The sequence below is a fragment of the Dunckerocampus dactyliophorus genome, chromosome 3, assembly GCF_027744805.1.
Source record: "Dunckerocampus dactyliophorus isolate RoL2022-P2 chromosome 3, RoL_Ddac_1.1, whole genome shotgun sequence".
In the NCBI taxonomy this organism is placed as follows: domain Eukaryota; kingdom Metazoa; phylum Chordata; class Actinopteri; order Syngnathiformes; family Syngnathidae; genus Dunckerocampus; species Dunckerocampus dactyliophorus.
The window spans coordinates 34,422,455-34,449,767 of NC_072821.1; the positions used below are offsets into that span (position 1 = coordinate 34,422,455).

At 36.5% G+C, this 27,313-nt stretch overlaps 2 protein-coding genes across 4 annotated transcripts; one reads left to right on the plus strand and one right to left on the minus strand.

Moving 5' to 3' along the window:
* Positions 1-4,532: 4,532 nt before the first annotated feature.
* On the minus strand, positions 4,533-11,754 carry slc39a1 (solute carrier family 39 member 1). The gene is made up of 4 exons (XM_054771888.1): positions 11,354-11,754; positions 9,056-9,186; positions 7,455-7,778; positions 4,533-5,847 (listed from the first exon to the last, which is right to left on the minus strand). The coding sequence occupies exons 1-4, from the start codon at positions 11,466-11,468 to the stop codon at positions 5,494-5,496; spliced, it is 924 nt and encodes a 307-aa protein (XP_054627863.1). The 5' UTR covers positions 11,469-11,754; the 3' UTR covers positions 4,533-5,493.
* A 129-nt stretch (positions 11,755-11,883) lies between these two features.
* tmem208 (transmembrane protein 208) lies at positions 11,884-18,300 on the plus strand. Of its 3 annotated transcripts, XM_054770972.1 has the most exons (6): positions 11,884-12,066; positions 13,562-13,657; positions 13,733-13,792; positions 13,888-14,024; positions 16,228-16,312; positions 16,587-18,294. In XM_054770972.1, exons 1-6 carry the CDS (start codon positions 12,061-12,063, stop codon positions 16,722-16,724), a joined length of 522 nt encoding a protein of 173 aa, XP_054626947.1. In that variant the 5' UTR covers positions 11,884-12,060; the 3' UTR covers positions 16,725-18,294. The 3 variants fall into 3 exon arrangements, with proteins under 3 accessions (XP_054626947.1, XP_054626948.1, XP_054626949.1); XM_054770973.1 differs by lacking the exon at positions 13,733-13,792 and having other exon boundaries at positions 16,587-18,300; XM_054770974.1 differs by lacking the exons at positions 11,884-12,066; positions 13,562-13,657 and having other exon boundaries at positions 13,739-13,815; positions 16,587-18,300.
* Positions 18,301-27,313: the final 9,013 nt, after the last annotated feature.

Consider the following 27,313-nt stretch of genomic DNA (forward strand, 5'->3'; position numbering starts at 1 on the left):
TAATACAAATCAATAATTACTTGGAAGCATAAAAATAATACAAATGCATACAACTTACAAATGAAGTAAATAAAAGTGTAAAAAAAATCATAAAAATAAATAAAAGTGACTCAAAAGTGAAAAAATAGTCATAAAAATGATTTAAATAAACGTGTAAAAAATGAAACAAAAATGACTTTAGTGTAAGAAATTATAAAAATGTAATCAAGATAACAATGACTTCAATAAAATAAAAAATAAACACAAATAAAAATGTCTTAAAAGTGTGAAAAAGACAAATAATAATACAAATCAATACTTACTTAAACGCATTAAAATGATAGAAATAAATAAAAAATTTAAATGACTTAAATAAAAGTGTAACAAAATAATAGAAATAAATACAAATAAAAAATGACTTAAAAGTGTATAAAATAAAGCAAAAATGACTGAAAAGTGTAAAAAATTAAAAAATAAAAAAATAAATAATGACCTGAATAAAACCCCCACAAAAATAAACACAAATAATAATACGTTAAAAGTGTGAAAAAAAGTCAAATAAAAACTTTTTAAAAAACAATTACTTAAAAGCAAAAAATGATAGAAATAAGTACAAATTAAAAATGACTTAAATAAGTGTAAACAAATAATACAAATAAATAAAACATGACTTAAAGAAAGTGTAAAAATAGCAAGTAAAAATAAAAAGAGACTTAAATAAAAATGTTAAAATAAATGAATAAAAATGACTTAAAAGCGTAAACATAATAGAAATACATAAAATTTCAAATGACTTAAATGAAAGTGTAAACAAAAACAAAAAAATGAAAATGATGTAAATAAAAGTGGGTCGCACGTATTGTGATTATATACATTGGATTGGTTTTAGCATTTTCAATTCCCAAAATGTATCTGGCCCCCACATCCTTTACTTTTTAATGCATGTACTTTATATAAAAGTAAAATATTATACGTTGTTTTTATTATATTATATCAGATTATATTATGTTATAACTGATTAGATTAGATTGTTATGTTATATCATTTTTATCGTAAGAGCAAAATATGTGCTGCTGTATCGTGTTTATGCATAAGAGGGCGCTGCAGGCTCGGATATATAAGCAAGGGGGCAACAGGAAGTTGTCATGTGATAACCCAGAAGGCATTGAAGTTTATTCACTCTGCATTTGAGTGTACGTGCGAATGCTATCGCTATTGTAAAGCTGTGGGACTTTGTGCACATTCATCTGGGTAATGATACATCAAAGGCGACTCTTTGGACTCATTTTTTGCACGGCCGACAGGTACCACATCACCACCTCGCACGTTAGGCGGCTACAAAGCAGCTTTGGCTGCTTCATTGATTGTTTTACGTTAACACAGCAAATTCAACACACCTACGTTGACATTCTAGGACACAGGTGCCAAAGTCAAGACCCGGGGGCCAGATTCGGACCGCCATATCATAAATAATGCAACTTTAATAATAATGCTTTTTTTATTTTTATATTTGTATTATATATTTATATAATTATTTTTTAAAGTATTTTAATATAGCTATATTTTTTGTATTTTACTTACTATTTGTTGTATTATTGTAAAAAATAATTTGTATATATTTATTTTTTTTTACTTATTTGATTTACTTAATTTTTGACTTATTTCAAAATATTTAAATACAATATTATGCATATTAGTATTGTAAAAAAAAACGTATTTAAATATATATTACATTATGCAAAAAGAATAATAAAATAAAATATTTTCAAAAAAATCCAAAACAATCTTTCTTGCTAAATCTATTTGTTGGCAATTTTGACAGAAAAGTTCTTATTTTTTGTTGTCAAATCCAAATTAAAATGATTTTTTTAAAATTATTTAATCATGAATAAATAGTATAAGAATTATTTATGAATACTATTATTCTTATTTGAATGATACAATAGTACAAGGATACTGTATATATTATACTGTAGTATAAGTATTGTATCATTATACTACAGTATAATATATACAGTATCCTTGTACTATTGTACAACAAACAATACAATACTTAATGTAGCCGCAAGAGGACACAAGCCAGTGTCTTATTGTGTCTTATTGTGGCGGTCCCAAGCCTGGATAAATACAGAGGGTTGTGTCAGGAAGGGCATCCGACGTAAAACTTTTGCCAAATCAAACATGCGAATCAAACTTATGACTTCCATACCGGATCGGTCGAGGCGCGGGTTAACAACGACCTGTTGACCTACAGGGTGCCGGTGGAAATTGGACTACTGTTGGTCAAAGAAGGAGAGGAGGAAAGTGTGTCCGTAGGAAGAGAGAGAAGAGGAACGCCAAGAGTATAGGACTGAGAGTCGGGACGTTGAATGTTGGAGCTATGACAGGAAAAGGTAGAGAGTTGGTCGACATGATGCAGAGAAGGACGGTAGACTTACTGTGTGTCCAGGAGACCAGGTGGAAAGGTAGCAAGGCTAGAGGTTCAAGTTCAAGTTGTTCTATCACGGTGTAGATAGGAAGAGAAACGGAGTAGGCGTTATCTTGAAGGAGGAGTTTGTTAGGAATGTCCTGGAGGTAAAAAGAGTGTCAGATAGAGTGATGAGTCTGAAGCTAGAAATGGAAGGTGTGATGGTCATTGTTAGTGGGTATGCTCCACAGGTAGGATGTGAGCTGGAGGAGAAGGAGACATTCTGGTTGGTCTTGGATGAAGTGATGCAGGACATACCTAGAAGAGAGAGAGTTGTCATTGGTGCAGACTTCAATGGACATGTTGGTGCAGGAAACAGAGGTGATGAGGAGGCCATGGGCAGGTTTGGTATCCAGGAGAGGAATGCAGAAGGACAGACGGTGGTTGACTTTGCAAAAAGGATGGAAATGGCTATAGTGAATACTTTCTTCCAGAAGAGGCAGGAACATAGGGTGACCTATAAGAGTGGCGGTAGGAGCACACAGCTAGACTACATCTTGTGTAGATGCTGTCATCTGAAGGAGATCAGTGACTGTAAAGTAGTGGTAGGCGATAGTGTAGCCAAACAGCATAGGATGGTGGTGTGGAGGATGACTGTGGTGGTGAGGAAGATGAAGAGGACAAAGACAGAGCAGAGGACCAAATGGTGGAAGCTGAACAAGGAAGAGTGTTGCATGACTTTTAGGAAGGAGTTAAGACAGGCTCTGAGTGGTCAGGAGGTGCTTCCAGATGACTGAACAACTACGGCTAATGTGATCAGGGAGACGGGAAGGAGAGTACTTGGTGTGGCATCTGGAAGGAAAGGAGACAAGGAGACTTGGTGGTGGAATGAGGAGGTACAGGAGTGGATATAGAGAAAGAGGTTAGCTAAGAAGAAGTGGGACACTGAGAGGACGGAGGAGAGTAGACAGGAGTACAGGGAGATGCAGCGTAAGGTGAAAGTAGAGGTAGCAAAGGCTAAACAAGGCGCTTATGATGACTTGTATGCTAGGTTGGATAGTAAGGAGGGAGAGACTGATCTATACAGGCTGGCAAGACAGAGAAGGGTGCAGCAGGTTAGGGTGATTAAGGATAGGGATGGAAGTGCTTTGAAGAGCTGATGAACGTGGAAAATGAGAGAGAACAAAGACTAGAAGAGGTGACTTTCGTGGACCAGGAAGTAGCAAAGATTAGTCAGGATGAAGTGAGGAGGGCATTGAAGAGGATGAAGAGTGGAAAGGCCGTCGGTCCTGATGATATACCTGCAGAGGTTTGGAAGTGTCTAGGAGAGGTGGCAGTAGAGTTTCTGACTGGGTTGTTCAACAGGATCTTAGATCATGAAGAGATGCCTGGGGAATGGACTAGAAGTGTGCTGGTGCCCATTTTGAAGAACAAGGGAGAGGCGCAGAGCTGTGGCAGCTACAGAGGAATAAAGCTGATGAGCCATACAATGAAGTTATGGGAAAGAGTAGTTGAAGCTAGACTAAGGGCAGAAGTGAGCATTTGTGAGCAGCAGTATGGTTTCATGCCAAAAAAGAGTACTACAGACGCAGTATTTGCTTTGAGGACGTTGATAGAGAAGTACAGAGAAGGCCAGACGGAGCTGCATTGTGTTTTTGTAGATGTGGAGAAAGCTTATGACAGGGTGCCCAGAGAGGAACTGTGCTATTGTATGAGGAAGTCTGGAGTGGCAGAGAAGTATGTTAGAGCGGTGCAGGACATGTATGAGGACTGGAAGACAGTGGGGAGGTGTGCTGTAGGTGTGACAGAGGAGTTCAAGGTGGAGGTGGGACTGCATCAGGGATCAGCTCTGAGCCCCTTCTTGTTCGCTATGGTGATGGACAGACTGACAGACGAGGTTAGACAGGAATCTCCATGGACTATGATGTTTGCAGATGACATTGTGATCTGCAGGGAACAGGTGGAGGAGAAGCTAGAGAGGTGGAGGTTTGCTCTGGAAAGGAGAGGAATGAAGGTTAGCCGCAGTAAGACAGAGTACATGTGTGGGAGAAGAGATCAAGAAGGTGGAGGATTTGAAGTACTTAGGGTCAACAGTCCAGAGCAATGGAGAGTGTGGAAAAGAGGTGAAGAAGCGTGAAGGCAGGATGGCACGGGTGGAGAAAAGTGTCAGGTGTGATGTGTGATAGAAGAGTTCCAGCTAAAATGAAAGGAAAGGTGTACAAAACTGTGGTTAGACCAGCGATGTTGTTTGGTCTAGAGACAGTGTCCATGAGGAAAAGACAGGAGACAGAGCTGGAGGTAGCAGAGATGAAGATGCTGAGGTTCTCTCTGGGAGTGACCAGGAAGGATAGGACCAGGAATGAGTACATCAGAGGGACAGCACATGTTAGAGGTTTTGGAGATAAAGTCAGAGAGGCCAGACTGAGATGGTTTGGACATGTCCAGAGGAGAGATAGGGAATATATACTGTAGGTAGAAGGATGCTGAGTTTGGAACTGCCAGGCAGGAGGCCTAGAGGAAGACCAAAGAGGAGGTTTATGGATGTGGTGAACGAGGACATGAAGGTAGTTGGTGTGAGAGAAGAGGATGCAGAAGACAGGGTTAGATGGAGGCAATTGATTCGCTGTGGCGACCCCAGAAGGGAAAAGCAGAAAGATAATGATACAATACTTCCTCAGACACTCACTGATGCTTTATTAGAAAAGTGCAAACAGTACAAAGAAAAAAAAATCCCATATTTTCTCTTGATTGCATTCATCATAATACTTATAATACTCATGGAGGCAATTCATATTATTGAAGGTACATGTAAAAAGGCACTGTATTAAAAATGTCAGCTCAAATGAAAAGTCATGGGGTCAGTGATTAGTGACGGCAACAGTACCTACTTCTCACGCTGATGGGAGGTCATGCCCGTGCCTCACAACGCTCCTTCTCATAAAATGTTCCAAAAATAAGTTATATTTACAAATCATTGACTGAATATCTTAAAAAGTACATTGAATGTTGTAAAACGTCAAGCATTCTTATTGTGTTCCTTTAAAAAAAACAGATATGAAAGTCAGGACCTGCGGTGAAAATGTTGTCGTCGTCGTCATGCGGACACCTCAGCCCAGAAAGGTGAGGGCGGCCATAATGCTGAAGCCCAGCAGGATGAACAGCACCTTGAGGAGCTGCTTCCCGGGGGAGTTGAGCTCATGCGGGAGGATCTCCAGGAAGGTGATGTAGATGAACGTGCCCGCGGCGAGCCCCTCCAGGATGGACTGGATCAGCGTGCCGGCCTCCAGCTGGGCCTCCATCACGCTGATGCCGATGGCGATGCCCAAAGGTGACATCATGGCGAACACCCCGATGTACGCGGCCAACCACAGCGGACGAATTGCACTCTGGACCAGCTTCACTGACAGGCTGAAGACGATGATGCTCTTGTGGACGAGGATTGCGATGCAGATTTCCAGCACCTGGCGGGGCACATATAAGCTTTACCATCACATCTAACAAGGTGAGGTGCTCATTCCTTTCATCGAGACCCGTTTCTGTACGCGCACGCACACACACACGCACGTCGCATGTCATTACTTCTAGAACACAGAGTACATGAAATGTAGGTGGAGGCTATACATTCCATGTACGCTGAGGCTGGACACAGTGGGTCTTATGACCACATGACACACATTTAAGTCTTATGACCACAGGGTTCCTTTCTTGTGAAAGCATTTGAGACCTGCAGCTAGAAAGCCCCTTCCTGTAGTCTTGGATCCCCGCATATTCACAATTCAGCAGATTGTTCAAGGATGTCAAATGATTAAAAATTGTAATCTAATTAATCACAGTTTTCAAATTAATGAATAAGGATTAATCACTATTTGGTTTTTTTACATGTTTGTCACACTTGAATGTTTCCGATCATCAAACAAATGTAAATATCAGCCAATGACACACAGCTGAACAAAATGCAGTTTTTAAATGAAACTTTTTATTATTAAGGGAGGAAAAAAATCCAAAGCTACATGGCCCTGTGTGGAAAAGTGATTGCTGTCACAAAAGCAAAAAATATTAATATTAATATTGTATCAAAGTGAAAGTTATGCTTGAAATGTATCTTTTCACAAAACGCTGGTTTTCTCCCCTTTTTTAGTCAGGAAGTGATATTTTCCTGAAACTTACCTATGTTGTACTGCTGATTACTGAAGAACAGAAAAAAATGTTGTTTTTTTTGTTGAAAGACGAGAACACAATATTCTGTGTGCCTTGACAGATCAGTCAAAATTGTCCAAAATGGCCGCTACTGAAGAGGTTGTCTTTTGAAACATGGCTTTAACCGTGTTACTATGTGCAAGGAGGGGTTGCGTTCAAAGACATCATGTCATTTAAGTGGAACTCACATGTTTTGAGTGTAGATGTATTTTCTGGAATTTCCCAGCATATTTAAAGGAAAAGTGCACTTTTTTGGGGAATTTTTGACCACACGTGTCTTTCGCTTTTCTGTGCGTTGTAAAAGATATACGAAGAGATCAAAAGAGGCAGCTAAGGATGCACGTAATGGGATGCACCTATTCCGCCTATAAAGCCATCTGAAAAAGCTTCCAAAAAGCGCCAACAACGCCTCATTTACATAATGTGACCTGCATATCATTTTTGTTGTTAACATTGTCACACCAAAGAACTACGTTACTTGATGTAGTGACACCACGCCACACCACACCGGCTAGCTACTAGCCCGCTAACGACCAGCTTCACCACACACTCGCTCACAACGCCTCAGGCCGCTACCAAAAGGTAACGCTACATATCGGAGCTGCCGCCACTGCTGCTGTGTTTTTGTTTTTGGAAAAGTTAACACTCAGTGTGGCATTCCTTTCTATCTTAGCGTGAGAGGCATATTATAGGGTTTAGAATATCAAAACAAGCATTTTTATGGGTGCCTCCATTATTTGGGTTTTTTCCCAATTCACTATTTGCTAGGGAGGAGGGGGGTTAATGTTCCAACTCTGCAAATGAAGTGGCTCTATTGTAAAACAGAAGTAAGAGAACGTGTGAGACGTGCCTTAGTATCCTCTTTTCTTACCTTTGAGTCAGTGTTCTGCAGGCCAATAGCGAGCCCCTCGAAAACAGAGTGAAGCGACAAAGAGAGGAAGAGCATGAAGGAGCGAAAAGGTGAGTGGGCCTGAAAGTCAACGTGGACATGGTGGCCGCTGCTCTCCAGATCCGGACCCGTGGCGGCGCCGTGGATGTGGCCGTGGCCGTGGCTATTCCTGCTGTCCTGGATAAGCGGGGCCCTCTCACTCGCAAGAGTCCTTCTGGCCTCCCGACAGTTCAGAACCATCCGTTCCAATATGAGGACTGTGAAGAAGCCGGCAGCCATTATGAACTCCGGAAGGGGGAAGTTGATCTGTGTGACACAAAAAATGAGAGATTATGCCCACCTGCCTTGTGTAGTCTAGACCAGGGGTTCTCAAATGGTCTCAACCTGGGACCCACATTTTCCACAAGTTGCGACCCACTTTCATTGAAGTCAGTTTTTTTTTAAATTTCTTTATTTGTATTATTTTTTACACTTTTATTTAAGTCATTTTTATGTTTAATTTTCTTTTACAATTTTTTAATTATTTTTATTTATTTGTATTATTTTACGCTTTTAAGTCATTTTTAATGTGTATTTATATTATTATTATTACGCTTTTATTTGTATTTTTATTTACTATTATTTTTACACTTAAGTTATTTTTATTATTTATTTTATTGTCTTTTACACTTTTGTCATTTTTTTGTATTTTTTACACTTTTAAGTCATTTTTATTTTCTTTTACACTTTTGTCATTATATATATATTTTTTTTTACACTTAAGTCATTTTTAATTTGTATTTATTTCTATTATTTGTACGCTTTCATTGAAGTCATTTTTATTTATTGTTTTTGCATTATTTAAGTCATTTTTATTTTCTTTTCCACTTTTGTCATTATTATTTTTTAACGTTCTTATTTGTCATTTTTATATTTAATAATTTTTATTACTTTCTTGCTTTTTGGCATTTTTATTTGTATTTATTTAATTGCTTTTTTTTTTACAGTTTTTAAGACATTTTTTTGCTTTCATGTAAGTTATTATTTTGAAATTATTTTGTTATTTTTTGTTTTTATTTAAGTCATTGTTATTTGGCTTTTGTATTCATATTTTTTACCTTTTATTTGAATTTCATTTGAATTTTTTTTTTTTTTTTTTACAAATTTTGTCATTTTTATTTTTGTATTCATGCCTTCATATGTTTTTTATTTTACATTTACATTTTGTATACGTTCAAGTCAAGCCAAGCAAATTTTTTATTTTAATTTTTTATTTTTAAACGTGAACACTAAACACTCGAGTCATTATGGAGTTTGATTCGCCAGCAACTGGCTGGAAACGTGCTTGCGGCCGACCGCATACTCGCTGGTTCGATGTTGTCGACCGAGACCTCCAGCAGATCGACGTGACGCTGGAGGAGGCCCCCCCGCTCACTGCCAAGACTGTGTGAGCTGGAGACGCCTGCTCACCCAAGGTAACGTCAAATCTATCAAATGTCTTGGCGAGCCATCACAAATCAATGAATGTAAACGCTTTGTCAATTTGACAAAATCAGTGAATCACAATGCTGCAAGGCAGACAGGACGTGCAAATTCAAGTTTACCTCCAACTTCCTGGCATCCAGCACGCTGTTGATGTCCGACAGGTAATCAGGAATGATATCCAGCAAACACGCTGCCAGGAAAACGCCGCCGGCGAAGCAACTGATCAGACTCAGAACTGTGCGGTGGGTCTCTGAAAATGTAAAATAAAATGAAGATCTCACAAGAGGTATGAAAAAGTCTTTGCCCCCTTCCTGATTTCTTTTTTTTTTTTGCATGTTTGTCACACTTAAATGTTTCAGATCATCATTTACTGTAAATAAAGCATCTTTTTAAGGTCATGCTGGTGTGTTTTGGATCATTGTCCTGCAGAATCCAAGTTGGTTTCAGCTTGAGGTCACCAACAGATGGCCGGACATTCTCTTTCAGCAGAATTCATGGTTCCATTTATCACAGCAAGTCTTTCAGGTCCTGAAGCAGCAAAACAGCCCCAGACCATCACACTACCACCACCATATTTTACTGTTGGTATGATGTTCTTTTTCTGAAATGCCGCGTTACTTTTACACCAGATGTAATGGGACACACACCTTGCAAAAAGTTCAACTTTTGTCTCGTCAGACCACAGAGTATTTTCTCAAAGGTCTTGGGGATCATCAAGATGTTTTCTGGTGAAATTGAGATGAGCCTTTATGTTCTTTTTGTTTCTTTTCTTTGTTTCTTCTTCTTTTTGTTGAGTCTTGGAACTCTGCCATGCAGGCCGTTTTTGCTCAGTGTCTTTCTTATACTGGAGTCATGAACACTGACCTTAACTGAGGCAAGTGACGCCTGCAGTTCTTTGAATGTTGTTGTGGGGTCTTTTGTGACCTCTTGGATGTGTCATTGCTGTGCGCTTTGCATCATTTTTGCTTGGTCGGCCACTCCTGTGAAGGTTCGCCACTGTTCCATGTTTTCACCATTTGTGGATAATGGCTCTCACTGTGGTTCGCTGGAGTCCCAAAGCTTTAGAAATGGATTTACAACCTTTTCTGATCGATCACAGTTAATCTCAGTTAAGTTATGTTTTAACGAGGGGGGCAATCACTTTTTCACACAGGGCCATGTAGGTTTGGATTTTTTTTGTCCCTTAATAATCAAAAGTTTCATTTAAAAACTGCATTTTGTGTTCAGTTGTGTTGTCACTGATTAATTTCTTTGATGATCTAAGCGTGCAAACACTTTTCCACACCACTTTACATGCATTTTACATGAAAGAATATTTTTCACATTAACTTTTATGTTAATAATTGATGGGGAAATATGTGCGGGTGAAGATGACCGGCACTGATATGGACTCTGAGAGAGAAGTGATACTTTCAGTTCCACTTCTGCCAGGACAAAGCTCACAATCCAGGCAGCCTTGTATTTAAAAAAAACATGAAACCTTTAGGCGATAGAATACATGCTTGTCATGTGAGCCCAGACCAGCGTGAAAATGAGCTTTGTCTACACATCGCTAATAATGCTGCTATACATGACAACGTTTCCATGAAATGTACTTTTGTATTTCCAATCTGGGTGGGCGATACAGCAAATGTTTGCATCGATCTGACACTGTTGATACTTTTTTTAATGACATTTTTAAGATGATGATGTGACTTTTACCTAAGCAACCCAATACAAATATTTTTAATCAACAAACGTATTTATGAGCAATATATCCAGGTGCATGTCAATAAATGAAATTAAATAAAAAATACAAGACAATGTGACAGTATCTATAAAATAATACTATTAGTCCCTCTTACTACATATTATTGTTTGCGCAAAAATAAAGTTATTATTGCTCTTCTGTGTCGAAATACGCAAAGTATTCCATGTTAATAACAAATAATGTCAACATTTTAACAAGATGAACACAAAAAACAGATTGGTAAGAATAAACAAAATAGGCAACTGAACATCATTGACCAGATACTGACACTCCTCTTACTGTCGATACTATTGATATTTGCATCGACTTACAGTACTTGTCGGTGAGTGTTTTTGATCAATTTATTGGGTGTTTGTAGTCTAATCAATGTCAACACAGGCTCATTGTTTCTAGGTGATAAAATCATTGGCACTTAACAGTCTTCCAGTTTACCCTACCACGTGACTCACGAGCGCCACTGCTCCTTTAACCAAACTCAATTCACAGTACTTACCCATACAATTTCTACCTCCTTACCTGCGTCCACTTTCACGCTATCAAGATCGGCAGTTAAGGCTGCAAATTAAGCTGTATGTCATTTTATAATCGGCCAGTGTAGTAATAGTAATAATAACATTAATTATTAAAAAAACAACAGCCTTCAAATGAATAACACGATTCCACCAACCTGTCCCGTCTGTGTGCCTGAACCACTTCACTCGAGCCGGGATGAATCCGAAGAAAAGAGTTAGTAGCAACAAACCAATTAAAGCACCTATTTTGACCTGAAGTAGGTATTCCATATCGCTCACTAAAATGCGAAGAGGGAGGCTCGCTGCCTACTTGACCTGTTCACAAGACGCTTGTGAGGTAGGCATGAAGAAGCTAAGGTTGACAATTGTGTTGGTGTTCCTACGGTAGCCGAGAAGGGAAATAAAGCTAGCCACTCACCAATTGTAGGCTACTTGAACATATTCTGTTGTTACCTTAATAGACTACAGGTTCGTAATGTATTGGTTAGCAATTGGGAATGTAAGATGACTAAAACAGTCAAATACGTGTACTTACTGAAACTACTAACGTTTTACTTATAGCTTCGGTAAGCGGTCTATGTTGTGAATTCATTACTGTAGTAATAAAAATGGCCACTGGAGAGCGCACTTTGGCCAAATTTCTCACGTCAGACACTGTCTTGACGTATATTTCGTGCGCCGGAAGTCTTGCTTCCATCCAGACCCAGAGACATCGCTGAACGCTGATGTGTCACAAGAAATGATACCCCAACGATTTTTGTCTATGAGTTTTTGGATGTAATAACATAAACGAAGAGAAGGTGTGTTTCAAGCGTGACAGAGGACGCGGTGGAAGCGACCCAAAGTATTTACCTGTTTGCTAATGGCGGTGAGCTTTCACACACAACATGCTTGCACTTTGTCGTGTCACTGTCGCCTTTCCACTTTTGGACCAAGCAATCATCACAAAAATCACTGTTTTTTAAATTAATTTGTCCTATGGGAAGCATAGCTACATACGATACCGTGATCAATCTGATTGATCAAACTCTTCACAAGAAGATTTGTTTCCAAATGCGAGGAAATGTTTTTGGTTTGGTACTTTTAAACTATCTAAATTAATCTAGCTCTAATTTCCAATCAGTCTATCACAAAAGTGACATTTGAGCAATTTTCCAAGCTGAACACTGATTAAGTTATATTCAAGTTTCATCTCTTTTGCAGGAGTTCTCAAATGGTCTCAACCTGGGACATACCGGGTACTTTTTCCAATGGTCATTAAGTCGCGACCCACTTTTATTTCAGTCATTTGTATTTTTTAAATTTGTATTATTTACACTTTTATTTAAGTCATTTTTTGTTTATTTCTATTATTTTTACGCTTTTACTTAAGTCATCTTTATTTATTATGTTTTTATTTATTTATATTTTTTTAACTTACTTTGGGTCTATTATTTTTATGCTTTTAAGTTATTTTTTTATATAAATTTTGAAATATTGTCTTTATTTTTAATTTGTTTTAAAGCATTTTATTTTTGTATTTATTTTAATAACTTTTTTAATTTAAATTTTTTTGCTTTTGGGTAAGCTATTTTATTTTGTGTTTTTTTTATTAAGTTAATAAGTTAAGTTATCTTCATTTCATTTTTATTTTTTACACTTTTAAGTTATTTTTGTTTTTTATAGACTTTTATTTACATCTTTTATTTGTATTTATTTATTTTTATTTTTATGCTTTTAAGTAATTTAATTTTTTTCCATTTTTATTCAAGTCACTTTATTTTTTATGTTTATATTTAGTCATTTTTATTACTATTTTTTGCACTTTTAAATCATTTTTATTTAATTTGTATTTAATTTGTTGGTATTTTTTAAAATACTTTTATTTAAGTCATTTTCTTAAATATTCGTTTATTCGTGCCTTCATATGCTTATTTATATTTTGTGTACTGTTAAGTCAAGCCAAGCAAGTTGATTTGTTTTGTTTTGTTTTTTTTTTAAATCTGCCATCTTTTGAAACACATAATAGCATCTCCAAAGTGCATTTTAGAGTAATTTATTACGGCATTTTGTCAAAGAAATAAAATATTAACAATTAATAAAATATTGCTCAATTTGACTTCAAAATAAGTGGGACATGAGTTGTATATTACATATTTTCATTTAATTTCTGACTTGCTGCCTGCAACCCACCCAGAACGGATCCGCGACCCACTTTTCGGTCCTGACCCACCAGTTGAGAACCGCTGCTCTGTAGTATTGTCCCTTGAGAAGTAATAACATGTCTGCTGAGTATGCAATGGAAAACAAACAGGTTTTTCATTCACTTGAGATCTACAGGTTGCATATTTTAACGTAACAGTTTTTGTGTTCTCTCCTTGCAGCCCAAAGTTAAAGTTGGAACTAAAGGAAAGAAGCAGATTCTCGAGGAGAATGAGGCGACCTTAAAGTTCTACACAAGGGTTATCCTTGGTGCTAATGTAAGCATGTCTTGCTTCCATCCATTTGTCGTTTAAAGGAAAGGTCTAAATGTACAATATTGAACTCTTTCACAGGCTATATATGCTGTTGTAAATCTTTTCATCTTTTACAATTCATCTACCTTTTGGACATGGGTGAGTGTTGTGCGGATTTGAAGGTAAAATGTCCTGTAAAAAGTTGACCTCGCATCCCGACCACCAACCCAGGTGTTCTGCCTTCCTCCGTGTAGCTGTTACTGGCGTTAGTGCTCGCAGTGTATGCGGGGAGCTACCGCTCCATGTCCTCCATGGCCAAACCGGTGTTTGCTGAAGATGGAAGTCTTCTAGATGGAGGGATAGACTTAAACATGGAGCAGGGAATGGCAGAGTAAGTAATCACACCTCTATTAATAATAGAAATTCATCTTGTAAGAATTGGTACGTTGTGTTTGCATGTACAGTCCTGAATTGTATTAATATGAGTTGCAATTTTGGAAAAAATGAGTAGTGCGACATTCAGATATAAAATTGTTATTTATGTGTATTATTTTTACACTTTTATGCAAGTCATTTTTATTTATTTTTTTAAGGCTTTCTTTATTATTTGAAGTTATTTTTATTTATATATTTTTTACACTTTTATTTGTCATTTAATTATTTATTTACTTATTTATTTATTTTAAAGTCTATCATTATTTTATTCAGCTATTTTTTATCTATTTTATTTTTTTACACTTATTTAAGTTATTTAAAATTTTTATTTCAATGATTTTTTTCTTTTAAGTCATTTATTTTTATTATTATTTAAACAGTTTAATTTGTCCTTTTTATTTGTATTAATTTGCATTATTTTTTTCTCACTTTTAATTGACATTGAGATATAGTTTTTATATTCTATTATTTTTAGACTTTTGCTCTTCATTTTTATTTATTGTTTTTAATTGTTTATTATATTCAGTTATTTTACTTTTTATTTTTATTGAAGTCATGGTTTTATTTTCATTTCTATTTTGATGCTTTTACATCATTTATGTTTGTTTATTTTTTCACACTTTTAATTAACATTGAGATATAGTTATGTCTATTTTTACACTTTGGCTTAAGACTTTTATTTATTTATGTATTTTGAAATTTATTATTATTTTTATTCAGTTACTTTTATTTATTTATTTATTTATTTATCTACACTTAAAATTTTTATTTTGTATTATTTTTATGCCTTTAAGTCATTTATTTTATTATTTAAACAATTGTATTTGTATTAATTTATATTATTTTTTCAAACTTTTAATTGACATTGAGATATAGTTGTTATATTGGATCTTACACCATACTTTATGCCACTTTGCGCTTCGAATTTCACAGCTTTACTCTTGGGCTTAAAAAAAATAAATAAAAATGAAATAAATCATGCTGTTTCGTGGTTGACTACAGCCTATAACTACTAAAAATATGCATATTTCACATATTTTTTGCCTGAATTAAGCATTTTCAAGCATACAAATTAACTAAAACACAATATATATACACAATATATACGCACAACAAATATAAAACACTATATAAGGCATTCAGAAGATGCACTCGAAGGTGTTCTGGCTGTGCCGATAATGATAACTTTTTTTATATCTACTTTTTAAAAATGTACATTTAACTGTAGTGTGTGCACGGCTGGAGGTAAGAAGGACCGGAACAAATTAGGATTTGACCAACTGTACCTGTTGATTTGTCCTAATCAAATATCATGACATTACTACTACCACATCACTACTATCAGGAGAACCAGGGTATAGAGCGGGAGGAGCCACCTGGCGTGGCCCAGCAAGGTGCACTGTATTTGGGCACACGTACCGAGCAGCCGGTGTGACCCCACGGAGGCCTCTGGCAAACCTTTTGCACTTTTCCAACGTCACGGTGCTGGCGCTTTAGGTGGCTAATAAGATTTTTTTGTGTGCTCAATGGGGTTTTTTTCCCCCTCATCTAAAGTAAGTTATAATGACATAATGTTATAGTGACATCTCTTTTACTTCAGAACTACTACTAATCGTTTAAATACTTTGCCGCTCGGTAGTTGGTGAGGAAACGGTAACTCTTTCTTTGGCAGGAGCCAATCACAAGCTATCAGTGAACTCACGACAAGCTTGTCAACCTATTGGAAATGGCAGGTCAATACACAATATAACACGTAACACACAAAGAACACTAAACTCATCACACAGCAACTTAACACTCAGAAGCTATAGCTAAGAAATATATAATCAAGTACCGATATAAGTTTAAAATGGAAAAAAGAAACTATTTTAATATTTTCCCATAATGCACTGCATCCAAGCAAAGCATTCATTGGTGCCTGCCGCGGTGCTGCAATGATGTCAGCCTCCCTCTGGCTCTCTGTAGTGCACAGAGGCAGCATTGCAGCGCCATCCATCCATCCATTTTTTATGCCAATTGTCCGATTATTAATTATCATGCGCCCCAATAAAGAATCCTGCTTTGCGGAAATTCACTTATCACGTCGGGGTCTGGAACCCATAAAGAAAGGATTACTGTATCCACATTCATGTTTTGTTTTTTGTTTTTTTGTCTGTCAGGCACCTTAAGGATGTCATTCTTCTCACAGCCATCGTCCAAGTGCTCAGCTCCATCTCTTCATATTTCTGGTATCTCTGGCTGCTGGTAAGAGCCGCATAGAATGTGCTGCAGATGAATGTTGGGTTTTTTTTTCCTTTAAAAAGACTCGATCCATGAATGAGAGTGTGAATGGTTGTTTGTCTATATGTGCCTTGCGGTTGACTGGCGACCAGTCCAGGCTGTACCCCGCCTCTCGCCCAAAGTCAGCTAGGATAGGCTCCAGCATACCCCATCGACCCTAATGAGGATAAGCGGCATAGAAAATGGATGGATGGATGGATGGAAAAAGACTCGATCCTGTCTTGTGTTTTTACGTCAGGCCCCGGCTCGTGCTTTTCACCTGCTCTGGGTGAACATTCTGGGCCCCTGGTTCTCGGCGGAGACCGCGTCGGCACCGGAGGAAGTGAACGAGAAGAAGCAGAGAAGACAAGAGCGTCGACAGATGAGGAGATTCTGATGGCGCACAACAGACGGGGCAGTATTTTTATACACGGAATCAAATAACTAGACTCATTAAGTTATTCCGTGGAAGTCATTTTGTTATTGAATGAAACACGATCCAGATCATTGACACAAACCATCTCATTTACCACCTTTCGTTTCTTCCTGAATTCCCTAAGCGATCCTCCTTTCAGACAAATCTGACCTCATGTGAAGTTATCAGTGTCGTATTTGACACATTTGACTTGACTAGACATCCATCCAATATTGACCACACTGAGTGAAAAGTCATATCATGCTGCAGGGATGGGATTTATTATCTTTTTAATTAAACGTCTTCTCAGTCCACAACAGTCTTACGGCTTGGGAGTCTCTGATTCTTCTATCCCTTTTTTCTTTTACAACTTCAACCAATTGGCCTTTTAATGAATTAACTGATAAGTAATGTTTGTGATTTAATCTTCCAATGTCATATTGACACATCGATTCACTTCACTGATACTGACTGATGGACCAAAGCTGGATTCGGTGTTTGAGATGAAACATCCTTTTTGTCCATTGCTGACAGCCGCGCTACTCTTATTTTCTTTCGAGCTTTTCACGGGAGTTTTTCTTATTGGTACTGTAATGTTTTCAGCGTACAGTATTAAATATATAATATTGTACAGTTAACACTCAGATTTTGAGTCGATTTAGTTTAAATTATTTCAACAACTAAAATTACATTTTTCCTCATTTTGACTTAACGCATGCAAAATTACTGCTGTTTTCCATTTCTTTTTAAATTTATTTTCCAACTATTTCAACTTTATTCTTGTACGTTTTCTTCTCTTAATTATGACTTTATTCCCATAATATTTTGACTTTATTCTCGTAATAGTTGATCTTTTTTCCCCAACCTAATTTTCCAGAATTTACAATTTTATTTTCTTTTGTTTATTTCTCATAATATTATGACTTTTAAAAGATAACACATTTTTTCTTTAATATTTCAATTCCATATCACAAATAAATAAATAAAATAATTTCCAACTATTTCAACTTTGTTTTGTACATTTTCTTCTTTTGTAATTAGGACTTTATTCCCATAATATTTGACTTTATTGTCGTAATAATAAAACTTTTTTTCCGCCACCTAATTTTCCAAACTTTATTTTGTTTCTCATAAATTTATGACTTATAAAATCTAACACATTTTTTCTTTGATATTTCAACTCCATATAACTAAAATTACATTTTTCCTCATACTATTTTGATTTTACTGTCACAAATTAGAATTATTTTTTTCAATTTCTGCTTGTTTTTTTTTCATTTATTTTCCAACTATTTCAACTTTTTCTTCTATAATTATGTCTTTATTCCCATAATATTTTGACTTTATTCTCTTAACATTCTAACTTTTTTTTCCATTAAATTTTTTTTTAAATTTAATGTATTAGGACTGTACAGTATTCACATAATATTTTGAATTTATATTTATTAATATTAAAACTGGTTTCTCCAACCCAATTTTCAAAAAAATTACAGCTTTATTCATTTTGTTTGTTTCTAATAATATTACAAGATTTACACATTTGATTTGGATATTTCAACTCCATGAAACTAAAATGACATTTTTCCTCATATTTTGACTTAATTCTTGTAAAATTACAGCTGTTTTTTTTTTCATTTCCGCTGTTTATTTTTATTTATTTTCCCAGATATTCCTCTTGTAAATTTTCCTTTCGTAAATATGACTTTATTCCCATATTTTGACTTTATCTTGTAACATAACTTTTTCTGCAACCAAATTTTTTGTTTGATTTATTTTCTTTAATATTTCAACGTTATCACGACATTATTCTTCTAAAGTTATGGCTTTTATTGTGAATTACAGCTTTTTTCTCTTAATTTGACTTTATGTTTGTTAAATTATTGTTGATTTGGCCTTTTTTTTTTTTTTTTTTTTTTAGTTTTCTTGTTAAATTCCATTTTTAGAATGTGTTGCGGGCCAAAAAGAAAAAAACTTTGGACATCCCCTTAGTGTCATGATGATAATGATGATAAACAGTATAATCTCTGTAAATGTAAAAATGTAAGCACATGGACCTGAACATGGTATGTGTATACGTGTGTGTGTGTGTGTGCTGAATGAAGAGATGAAGGGGAAAAAAAAGAAAGTGTTGAAGCAGAAGCTGCGCTGAAATGGCGTGAAAATGTGCTGAAATTTAAAATTGATGTATGAATGATATCCTAGCATGAGAGCACAGTGTTTCTGTGAGTTCTACTGATAAAAACGGCAAAAAAATGCTACTATCCTAATGTTAGCATGCTAACGATGCCAACATGCTAATTTTAACATGTCAGCGCCTGGCATAATAGCGTGTTATAGTGTTTATATAAGTGTCAACCTATGAAAATGGGTAAAACTGCTAGTACATTAATGTTAGCATGTCAACATGCTAATGTTAGCATAAAGTGGTTCTATGAGTTCTACTTCTAAAAATGAAAAAAAAAATCTACTATGCTAACATTAGCATGCTAACACCTGATATGCTAGAGCATTTGTGGAATTTTTGGAAAATCCGAGATTTAAAAAAAAAAAAAACCTGAATAGATACAGTAGCTAACTAGCCCAGAATGAGACTCTAAATTGTCCATAGGTCTGAATGTGAGTGTGAATGATTGGTTGGCAACCAGTCCAGGGTGTACCCCTCCTCTTGCCCGAAGTCAGCTGGGATTGGCTCCAGCATACCCCTGCGACCCTAATTAGAATAAGCAGCATCGAAAATGGATGGATGGGTAGTCCAGAATGAGCTGAATGATTTGATGCTTGGTTTGAATTGGTTGAAAAATGAGGGAGGAGTTGGAGGACAAAAAAATGGTGGAGATGAAAATTGGTGTGGAATTTTATAGGTGTGAGTGCATTCACACAAAAATGTAAAAGTTTTTTCTGTATCATGCATTTTGTAACCCCAAAACAGACGCCCCATAAATATGGACATTGGGGCTAGAGAGTGGAAACATGGCCAAATGATGTATGTGCATACTGTACATGCTGAATGTACAAATGTAATACATCATTTGCCATGGGAGGATTACGGGAAGATGAAGTATCCAGTCATCCCAGAGGGAGTCGGCTGGTGGATGTGATCTGTCGTCAGTATAATTACAGATTTCTCATGTCATTACATCTGTAGTTACTCAACTCAACAAACTGCTTCCTCCTGTTGCACTCCTTCCAGTTGCTTTGAGGAGTCATAACTCCTCATAAAAAACGAAACCCCAACAATAGTTTGTATGTTCCATACGGCCCATTGCAAATATTTTTATTTTAGCTGAGGTTCTATAGTTTTCCACCGGCTGCCGTGTGGTGCTATGCTGTTTCTGTTAGAGGCTTGTAAACAAAGTCACTCAAATTAGAGCAGCTCGCCATCCACTTGTCAAGGCCAATCCCAGATGTGGGCTTTGAGAGGGACCATGTTTGGGTGGAATTGAGCCCTGGGGCCACTCACTCGCATGGCACCCCACCCCCTCAAAAATGACCAACATATACTGTAGTTTAATTTCATTTTTTAAAAAATTGAACATGATTTCATACCTCACTAGTGGAGCCTTTAATAACAAGTATGTACGTAAAGTTCGTGCTTTTTCGCCCACTTTCCATTTTTTGCAGAGCTCATTTACTGCAGGGGTGTCCAAAGTGCAACGGTGGCATTTTTCTTTTTTCTTTTTTCTTTTTTTTACAGTTTTATTTTTTGACCCTGGGTTTAGAGCAAATCCCCGCTATTTGCTGGGGTTACGTTCAAGACGTAACCAAAAAAATCCACTATTTTTTTTTTTATTGGCAAAATGACTTAAAAGTGCAAAAAAAAAATAGTAATAAAAATTACTTAAATAATAAAAAAAAATGAAAAATAAAAATGACTTAATTTTTTTAAAGTAAGAAATGAATACAAATTAAAATGACACTAAAAATACTTAAAATGGTAAAAAAAAAAGAGAAAAATTTAAAATAACAGTGACTTCAGTTTAAAAAAAAAGTAATTCAAAATAAAGAAAAAAGGTGCCTTAAAAGTGTAAAAAAAAATCATAAAAATAAATTTAAAGCATAAAAATAATATAACTAAAAAAATAATTGAGATGACTTAAAAGTGTAAAAAAGAATACAATATTTTATGTATTTTTTAAATTACACCTTATTTCATATCTCGCTAGTGTAGCCTTCAATAACAAGTATGTGCGTAAAGTTCGTGCCTTTCCACCCACTTTCTATTTTGTGCAGTGCAATGCAAACATTGAGATCATTTACAACCAGGATGTCCAAAATGCGGCCCCGGGGGCCATTTTCGTCCGATAGCTTTTTACAGGGTTTTTTTGGCCTTTGGTTATAGCAGAACTGTTAGCTGGGGTTACGTCCAAGACCCCCTTACAAATGGCAAAAAACATAAAAACTGGATGCACCCATATCTAAATAGCTAAATCAGCGGTTCTCAACTGGTGGGTCGGGGCCCCAAAAGTGGGTCGCAGATCTATTCTGGGTGGGTCGCAGACAGCAAGTCAAAAATGTCATTAAAATATGTAATATGCAACACGTGTGACTAATTTAGAGGTAAAATTCTAATATGTGTGTTAATGTTTCATATTTTCTATTACTTTATCTACTATATCGGGTAATAGGAGTGTACAAGTGACTATAGGGGTGTTATTTCACGCCCAGAAGGCCCTAAGAATGCTAAAACTTGTATGGAACTTGTTTAGAAGGCCGTAAACAGGTTTTCAATGCTCTAACTACCAAAATATTCCATTTATAAGGAAGGAATCCTACTTTGCGGAAATTCACTTACCAATTACCATCTCATTTATGTCTAAGATGTCATATTTTCTATTATTAAATCGACTAGATTGGGTAGTTTGTAAAGTAATATGAGTGCAAAGGTGACTATAGGGGTGTTATTTCATGTCTAGAGGGCTCTAATAATGCTACGCTAATTGCTTTAACTACGACTACATTCCATTTATGAAGAAGGAATCCTACATGGGAAAAATTCACTTATCGCTTATTTTATTTATGTGTAAGGTGTCATATTTTCTATTATTATATCTAATATATTGGGTAATATGAGTGTAAAAGTCACTGTAGGGGTGTTATTTCATGTCTGTAGAGCTGTAATAATGCTAACACATGTATTTTGGAAGGTCGTAAACATCGTAAACTATTTTGTTCTTTTTGCATATTGGTTTTAGCATCTTTAAAGTACAAAATATATCGGAGTGGCCCCCTCTTCCTTGAATTTTCGTTGGAAAAAGTATGGAAAGGCCTGATTTATAGCTTTTGAGAGTCCTTGGCTTGGTTGAAGCTGGAGAGAAGAGCAAAGAGGATGGCGGTTAAAAAAAACTCTTGAAAAAGTCCTGACAAGATGAAATAAGGAGGGTGAACACGCATTCCATTTTTTAAGGCTTGCTGCAGATCCTTTTGCATGCAAGTGCCTGCAAAATATGAACTTGTAGTTGTCCACCAGAAAAGTGACCTTCACATTCTCCATGGCTTTGGACCCCCAACGCCAGACATAACAGGAAATTGGGGGGCATTTGGGCACCGGTGGTGGAGCTTTTGACCTTTAACCCTGGTCTTTGAAGACGGGAGAGAGAATCCCAAGCAATTACAAGCTATGCAGAGTGTGTTCCCTTCAACGCTGTGTAAACACGAATCAGAGAGTATGTTTGGCAAGTGTGTGGGTGTTGGCTCCTTCAACTTCATCAGCTCTGCTCCACTTCCACCTTGTTTTGACGCTGGAGCACACTGACCCAAACCATCAGCACCAGACTCTCAACAATAATAATAATAATAATAATAATGTTTATTTTTAAACGTGCAACACCAAGAGATGGCGCTTACTTGTGAGTTCCATTCAATGATCTTCCTTTGGACATACAAAGCTCCAGCTTCAGACTTCAGTCTTGCTTGGCAGCACTCCCAGCTCGCTCATCATTTCCTTAAAAGGAAACTTTTGCGTGTGCTTTAAAGACATATTACCAAATCAGCATTTACAGTGGAACCTTGGTTAGCGTCATTCATTCCTTCCAGAAGGTCCGACTCTAACCCAATCAACTTTTCCCATAAGAAATAATGTAAATCTCAACGTTAACACAAAATATGTTTTCATGGTTTTAAAATTACAATTGACATGCAGAAAACAATGTGAAATGCATCTTAATTAGGGCTGTCAAAAAGACCGCGCAATGGCGGTAACTAATTTATTTAATTAATGGCGCGAAAAGTTTTAGCGTAATTAATGCATGCGCATCATGTCAGTCAGGTGGTGCAGGGGCGTCAAACGGCAGCTGGCTAGGTGGAGATATTGCAGGGGGCGTCCCTCATGACTGAAGGCCGTCACAGGGCTTTTTGACAACTCTACTTTTGACTTGTAACAAATGTTGGTAATTTCAATGATATACGTTATAAGTTAAAAAAAGGTAGGAAACATTTCATTTTGTCTCAAAATATTGAACCGGGACACTAAACGGGGGTTCTCAAATGGGACCCGCATTTTCCAATGGTCATTAAGTCACAATCCACTTTTATTCAAGTAATTTTCATTTATATCTTTTGTAAATTCTTTTTTACACTTATTGAAATCATTTTATTTTTAAATTTGTATTATTTTTTGTGTTTTTATTCAAGTTATTTTTAGTCTTTTTTTTACACTTTTAATTAAGTCACTTTTTAATTTAAATGTTTTAAATTTGTTTTTACACTTCACTTAAATTATTTAAGTTTTCAGTTTTTATTATTTGTTTGTTTTTATTTAAGTCATTTGAATTATTTCTTTGTATTTTTTTTACACTTTTATTTAAGTCATTTTTAAGTTTTTTATTTTTTACTCGTATTTAAATCATTTAATTTTTTTATTTGCATTATTTTTGGTTTTATTAGTCATTTTATATTATATTTTATATCATTTTATATTATATTTATATTATATTTTATATTATATTTTATATTATTATTTTTACACTTTTATTAAAGTCATTTTTCATTTTACATTTATTTTATTATTTTGTACACTTATTTAAATCATTACATTTTTAAAAAAAAAATTTATTTAAGTGATTTTTATTGTTTTTTGGTTTTTTTTTTTACACTTTTAGTTGTCACTTTTATTTTATTTATATTTTTTTATTCATTTATTTATGCCTTCACTTATGTATTTATTTACATTTTGTATTCTTTCATTTCCGTCAAACCAAGCAGAGCAAATTTTTAAAATAACCTGTCACTTTTTGAAACATTAAAACACATAATTACGTGTCCAAAGTGCATTTTAGAAGAATTTATTAAGGCATTTTGTCACGCAAAGGAGGAATAACATGATAAATGCATGCATACAAATAATGCATAAGAATGAAATATCGCCACTGACTCTGCAATGTGCAAATATAAAAGAGGAAGATGACTAAAACATTGCTCAGTTGTACTTCAAACTAAGTCAGTTGTATATGACATTTTTATGTAATTGTTGACTTGCTGTCTGCGACCACCCAGTATGGATCCGCGACCCACTTTTGGGTCCCAACCCAACTGTTGAGAACCACTGAACCGTGAATCTTTTGTATGGTTGCACCTCTACTACAATTTACAATGAATAAGAGGCATTTGTAGTACCTGTATGCTTTGTACTGCATGTCATATTATGAATAGAGAACAGACATAATTGTTTTCCTGGCGCATTGTAGCTTATTCCACTCTTTTATTGATGGAGATGTCTGATTCAAGCCCCGCATCCTGGTGTTCATTGCTCCAGCGTCCCCTCCAAAGCCTGGTGCTTTTCAGACGCGATATTTGTACATACAGTACAAATACTTTCACAGTACTGTACTGTTTAGACTTCCACGCGGAGGAACGCTATCTAAGAAAACCAGGAAGGAAACAGGATGAAAACAAAGGAAGAGGAAGGCAACCCAGTGTGATTGAGCCGGTCTCTACTGATGCTGGACTGGCTGGAGTCATGTGGACAGCGGCGCCATTGGCATAACTAATGGCTGTGGTCGCTCACTGATGACCTTTTATTTATTTATTTGACTAAAGGACCATTTAGTCCTGTCCAACAAAATAATTAAAGCTTTGGGGCAGCTACTGAAATCAGTCACTGACACATCCGAAATGTGTAGAGCAGGTGCATTGTGCACCTTGTGTTTATTTAGCATTCCCAAATCATTGCATTGGTTTTCTTACATGTTACATACAGAATTGTGTGTCTGTGTACACTCCTGATCAAAATTCTAAGACCAGTTGAAGAATTGCGAGAATGTACATTTTGCCACTGTTGGATCTCAAGGAGGTTTTAAGTAGACCTTCAACACGCAAAAAAGAGAAATGGGAGCGAGGAAAAAACCCCAAACCCCGCTAAAATAAAAATAAAATGTTAAAAAATAAAATAAAATCGCTCCACCATGCTTGTTAATCAGCTGAAGAAGTGGTTTGGGAATACTTGATGCCCAAATTTTCAAATGAATCGTATAATGAGCACGGCGCTATCTAATGGCACTCTTCTGCAAAAGGTATCAGATAACTTCTGTTTAACTTCCGTCCCAAGTGCGGCCATTTGTGGCCCACAGCTTGTAGCTTGAAAAACGGAGGAAAAAGCCCAAATGTAAAGAGAAGCTGAAATGTTGATATTAATAATGCATATTAAAACTAAGTTTTGTCTTTAAATATTATATATGTAGTCCTTTTTTTGCTTTTTTACAATGGTTTGGACACCCCTGCCCACTCTCCATCTCACACCATTAGACAAATGATGGAAGTCTCAATCCAAGCTTAATTTCCAGGAAAGTCGTGCGTTTTGTCCTGAAGCGCTTTCCACTGAATTAGTGAGTGTGTTTTTCACTGAAGTGGGAGAGGGGAAGAGTGATTAATGAGCTAACCGGTGCAGCCATAGTGTCTCGCCTTGCTCCAGTGGCGAGCGTGAGAGTCAGAGGGAGGAAGAAAAATAAATATGTGGCGCGTTTAAGAAGAAAAAAAAAAAAACATGCATGGAAATTCATTGAAAGGGTGGCTGCGTACATTTTCAAAGGCTTGGTGGAGCATTAGAGCTGAACTGTGAGTGAGAGGGCAGAGCGAACCTGGATTACACCCTCTCTGGTGCCACAAGTCCAGCAGACGAGGATGGGTGGAGGCTCAGCTCGGACAAGGAAAGCGCTTCACCTCTTGACCTGGTCTGCCTTTGCAATCTTTTAGCTGGACTTTGAGTTGCTTTATCAGTCAGAGTATACAATGGATTTGGACACTTGGCACATGCAATATTTGATACACCTGCTTTAACCACAATTAAGACAGTATGATACGATCCAATACAGGAGCTGCACAAAAGACTGATGATAGTGCTTAGTTTAGGCACTGGTTTAACAATATACAGTGGTATATTGGTATACAGTAATATTTGTTTTATGAGTAAGACATTTTATTTTGCGGAAATTCACTTTTCATTTCAAGCATCGCTTTCACTTTGACACAAATATGTTTTGCTTTTGTGACAGCTCGAACATCTAAACAACCATACCGACATAAACAACACAAAAAAGGCCATGGCCGCACGGTGGTCTAGTGGTTAGCACGTTGGCCAACACAGTAACAGCTTGGAGATCGGGATCCCCTGGGCATTTCTGTGTGGAGTTTGCATGTTCTCCCCGTGTGCGCGTGGGTTTTCTCCGGGTACTCCGGCTTCCTCCCACATTCCAAAAACATGCAGGTGAGGTTAATTGACGACTCTAAATTGCCCATAGGTATGAATGTGAGTGTGAATGGTTGTTTGTCTATATGTGCCCTGTGATTGGCTGGCGACCGGTCCAGGGTGTACCCCGCCTGTCGCCCGAAGCCAGCTGGGATAGGCTCCAGCATGCCCCCGCGACCCTAATGAGAAAGAAGCGGTATAGAAAATGGATGGATGGATATAACACCATGAACTAGTTACAATTTTCACATTTGGAACTGAACTATGTGTGTGCATGCGTGTGCGCGCGTGCGCATGCGTTCAAATTTCCCTACATTGCGTAACCTTCTGCGCGCTACACTCCTCCACGTCTCATTTCCTCCTTCCTGTCATGCGTGAGTCTTCCATTCACATGATCTCTTCAAATACACTTCTGTCACCTTGTGGCCGTTTTTATGACTTAAAAGTGCTCTGAAGTGAAATGCATGTGTGGAGAGTTGCATCATCACCTCTTTTTGCCTCGCGCAAAAAAACGTAAAAGACAAATAAATACGTTGCTGGGATTGGCCGCTCGGGTTTGTACCAAAGTATAAGCACGTCTTTGGTGCTGAATGAGTTCATCATGAATTGTATTTATTGTTTTGTTTTTTTTACTCCTATCGCATTTTCATTTTATTTTTATCTTTATTTTAACATCTTTATGTTGTCGTTTTCCTTCAGGGGACCCCTGATTAATGGCAATCGTGTAGGTGTGGTCAGGGAGGAGGCTGCCAAATCCGATAATGTCGGTTAAGAGAAAAAGAACGCAGATTTATGCTGTGCACAATTTGATATTTATGAAGAATTTTATTAAAACAAACTTGCTAAAAGGCCCCTCTGGTATCAAACATGAATTTAAAAAGAGCTTGAAATG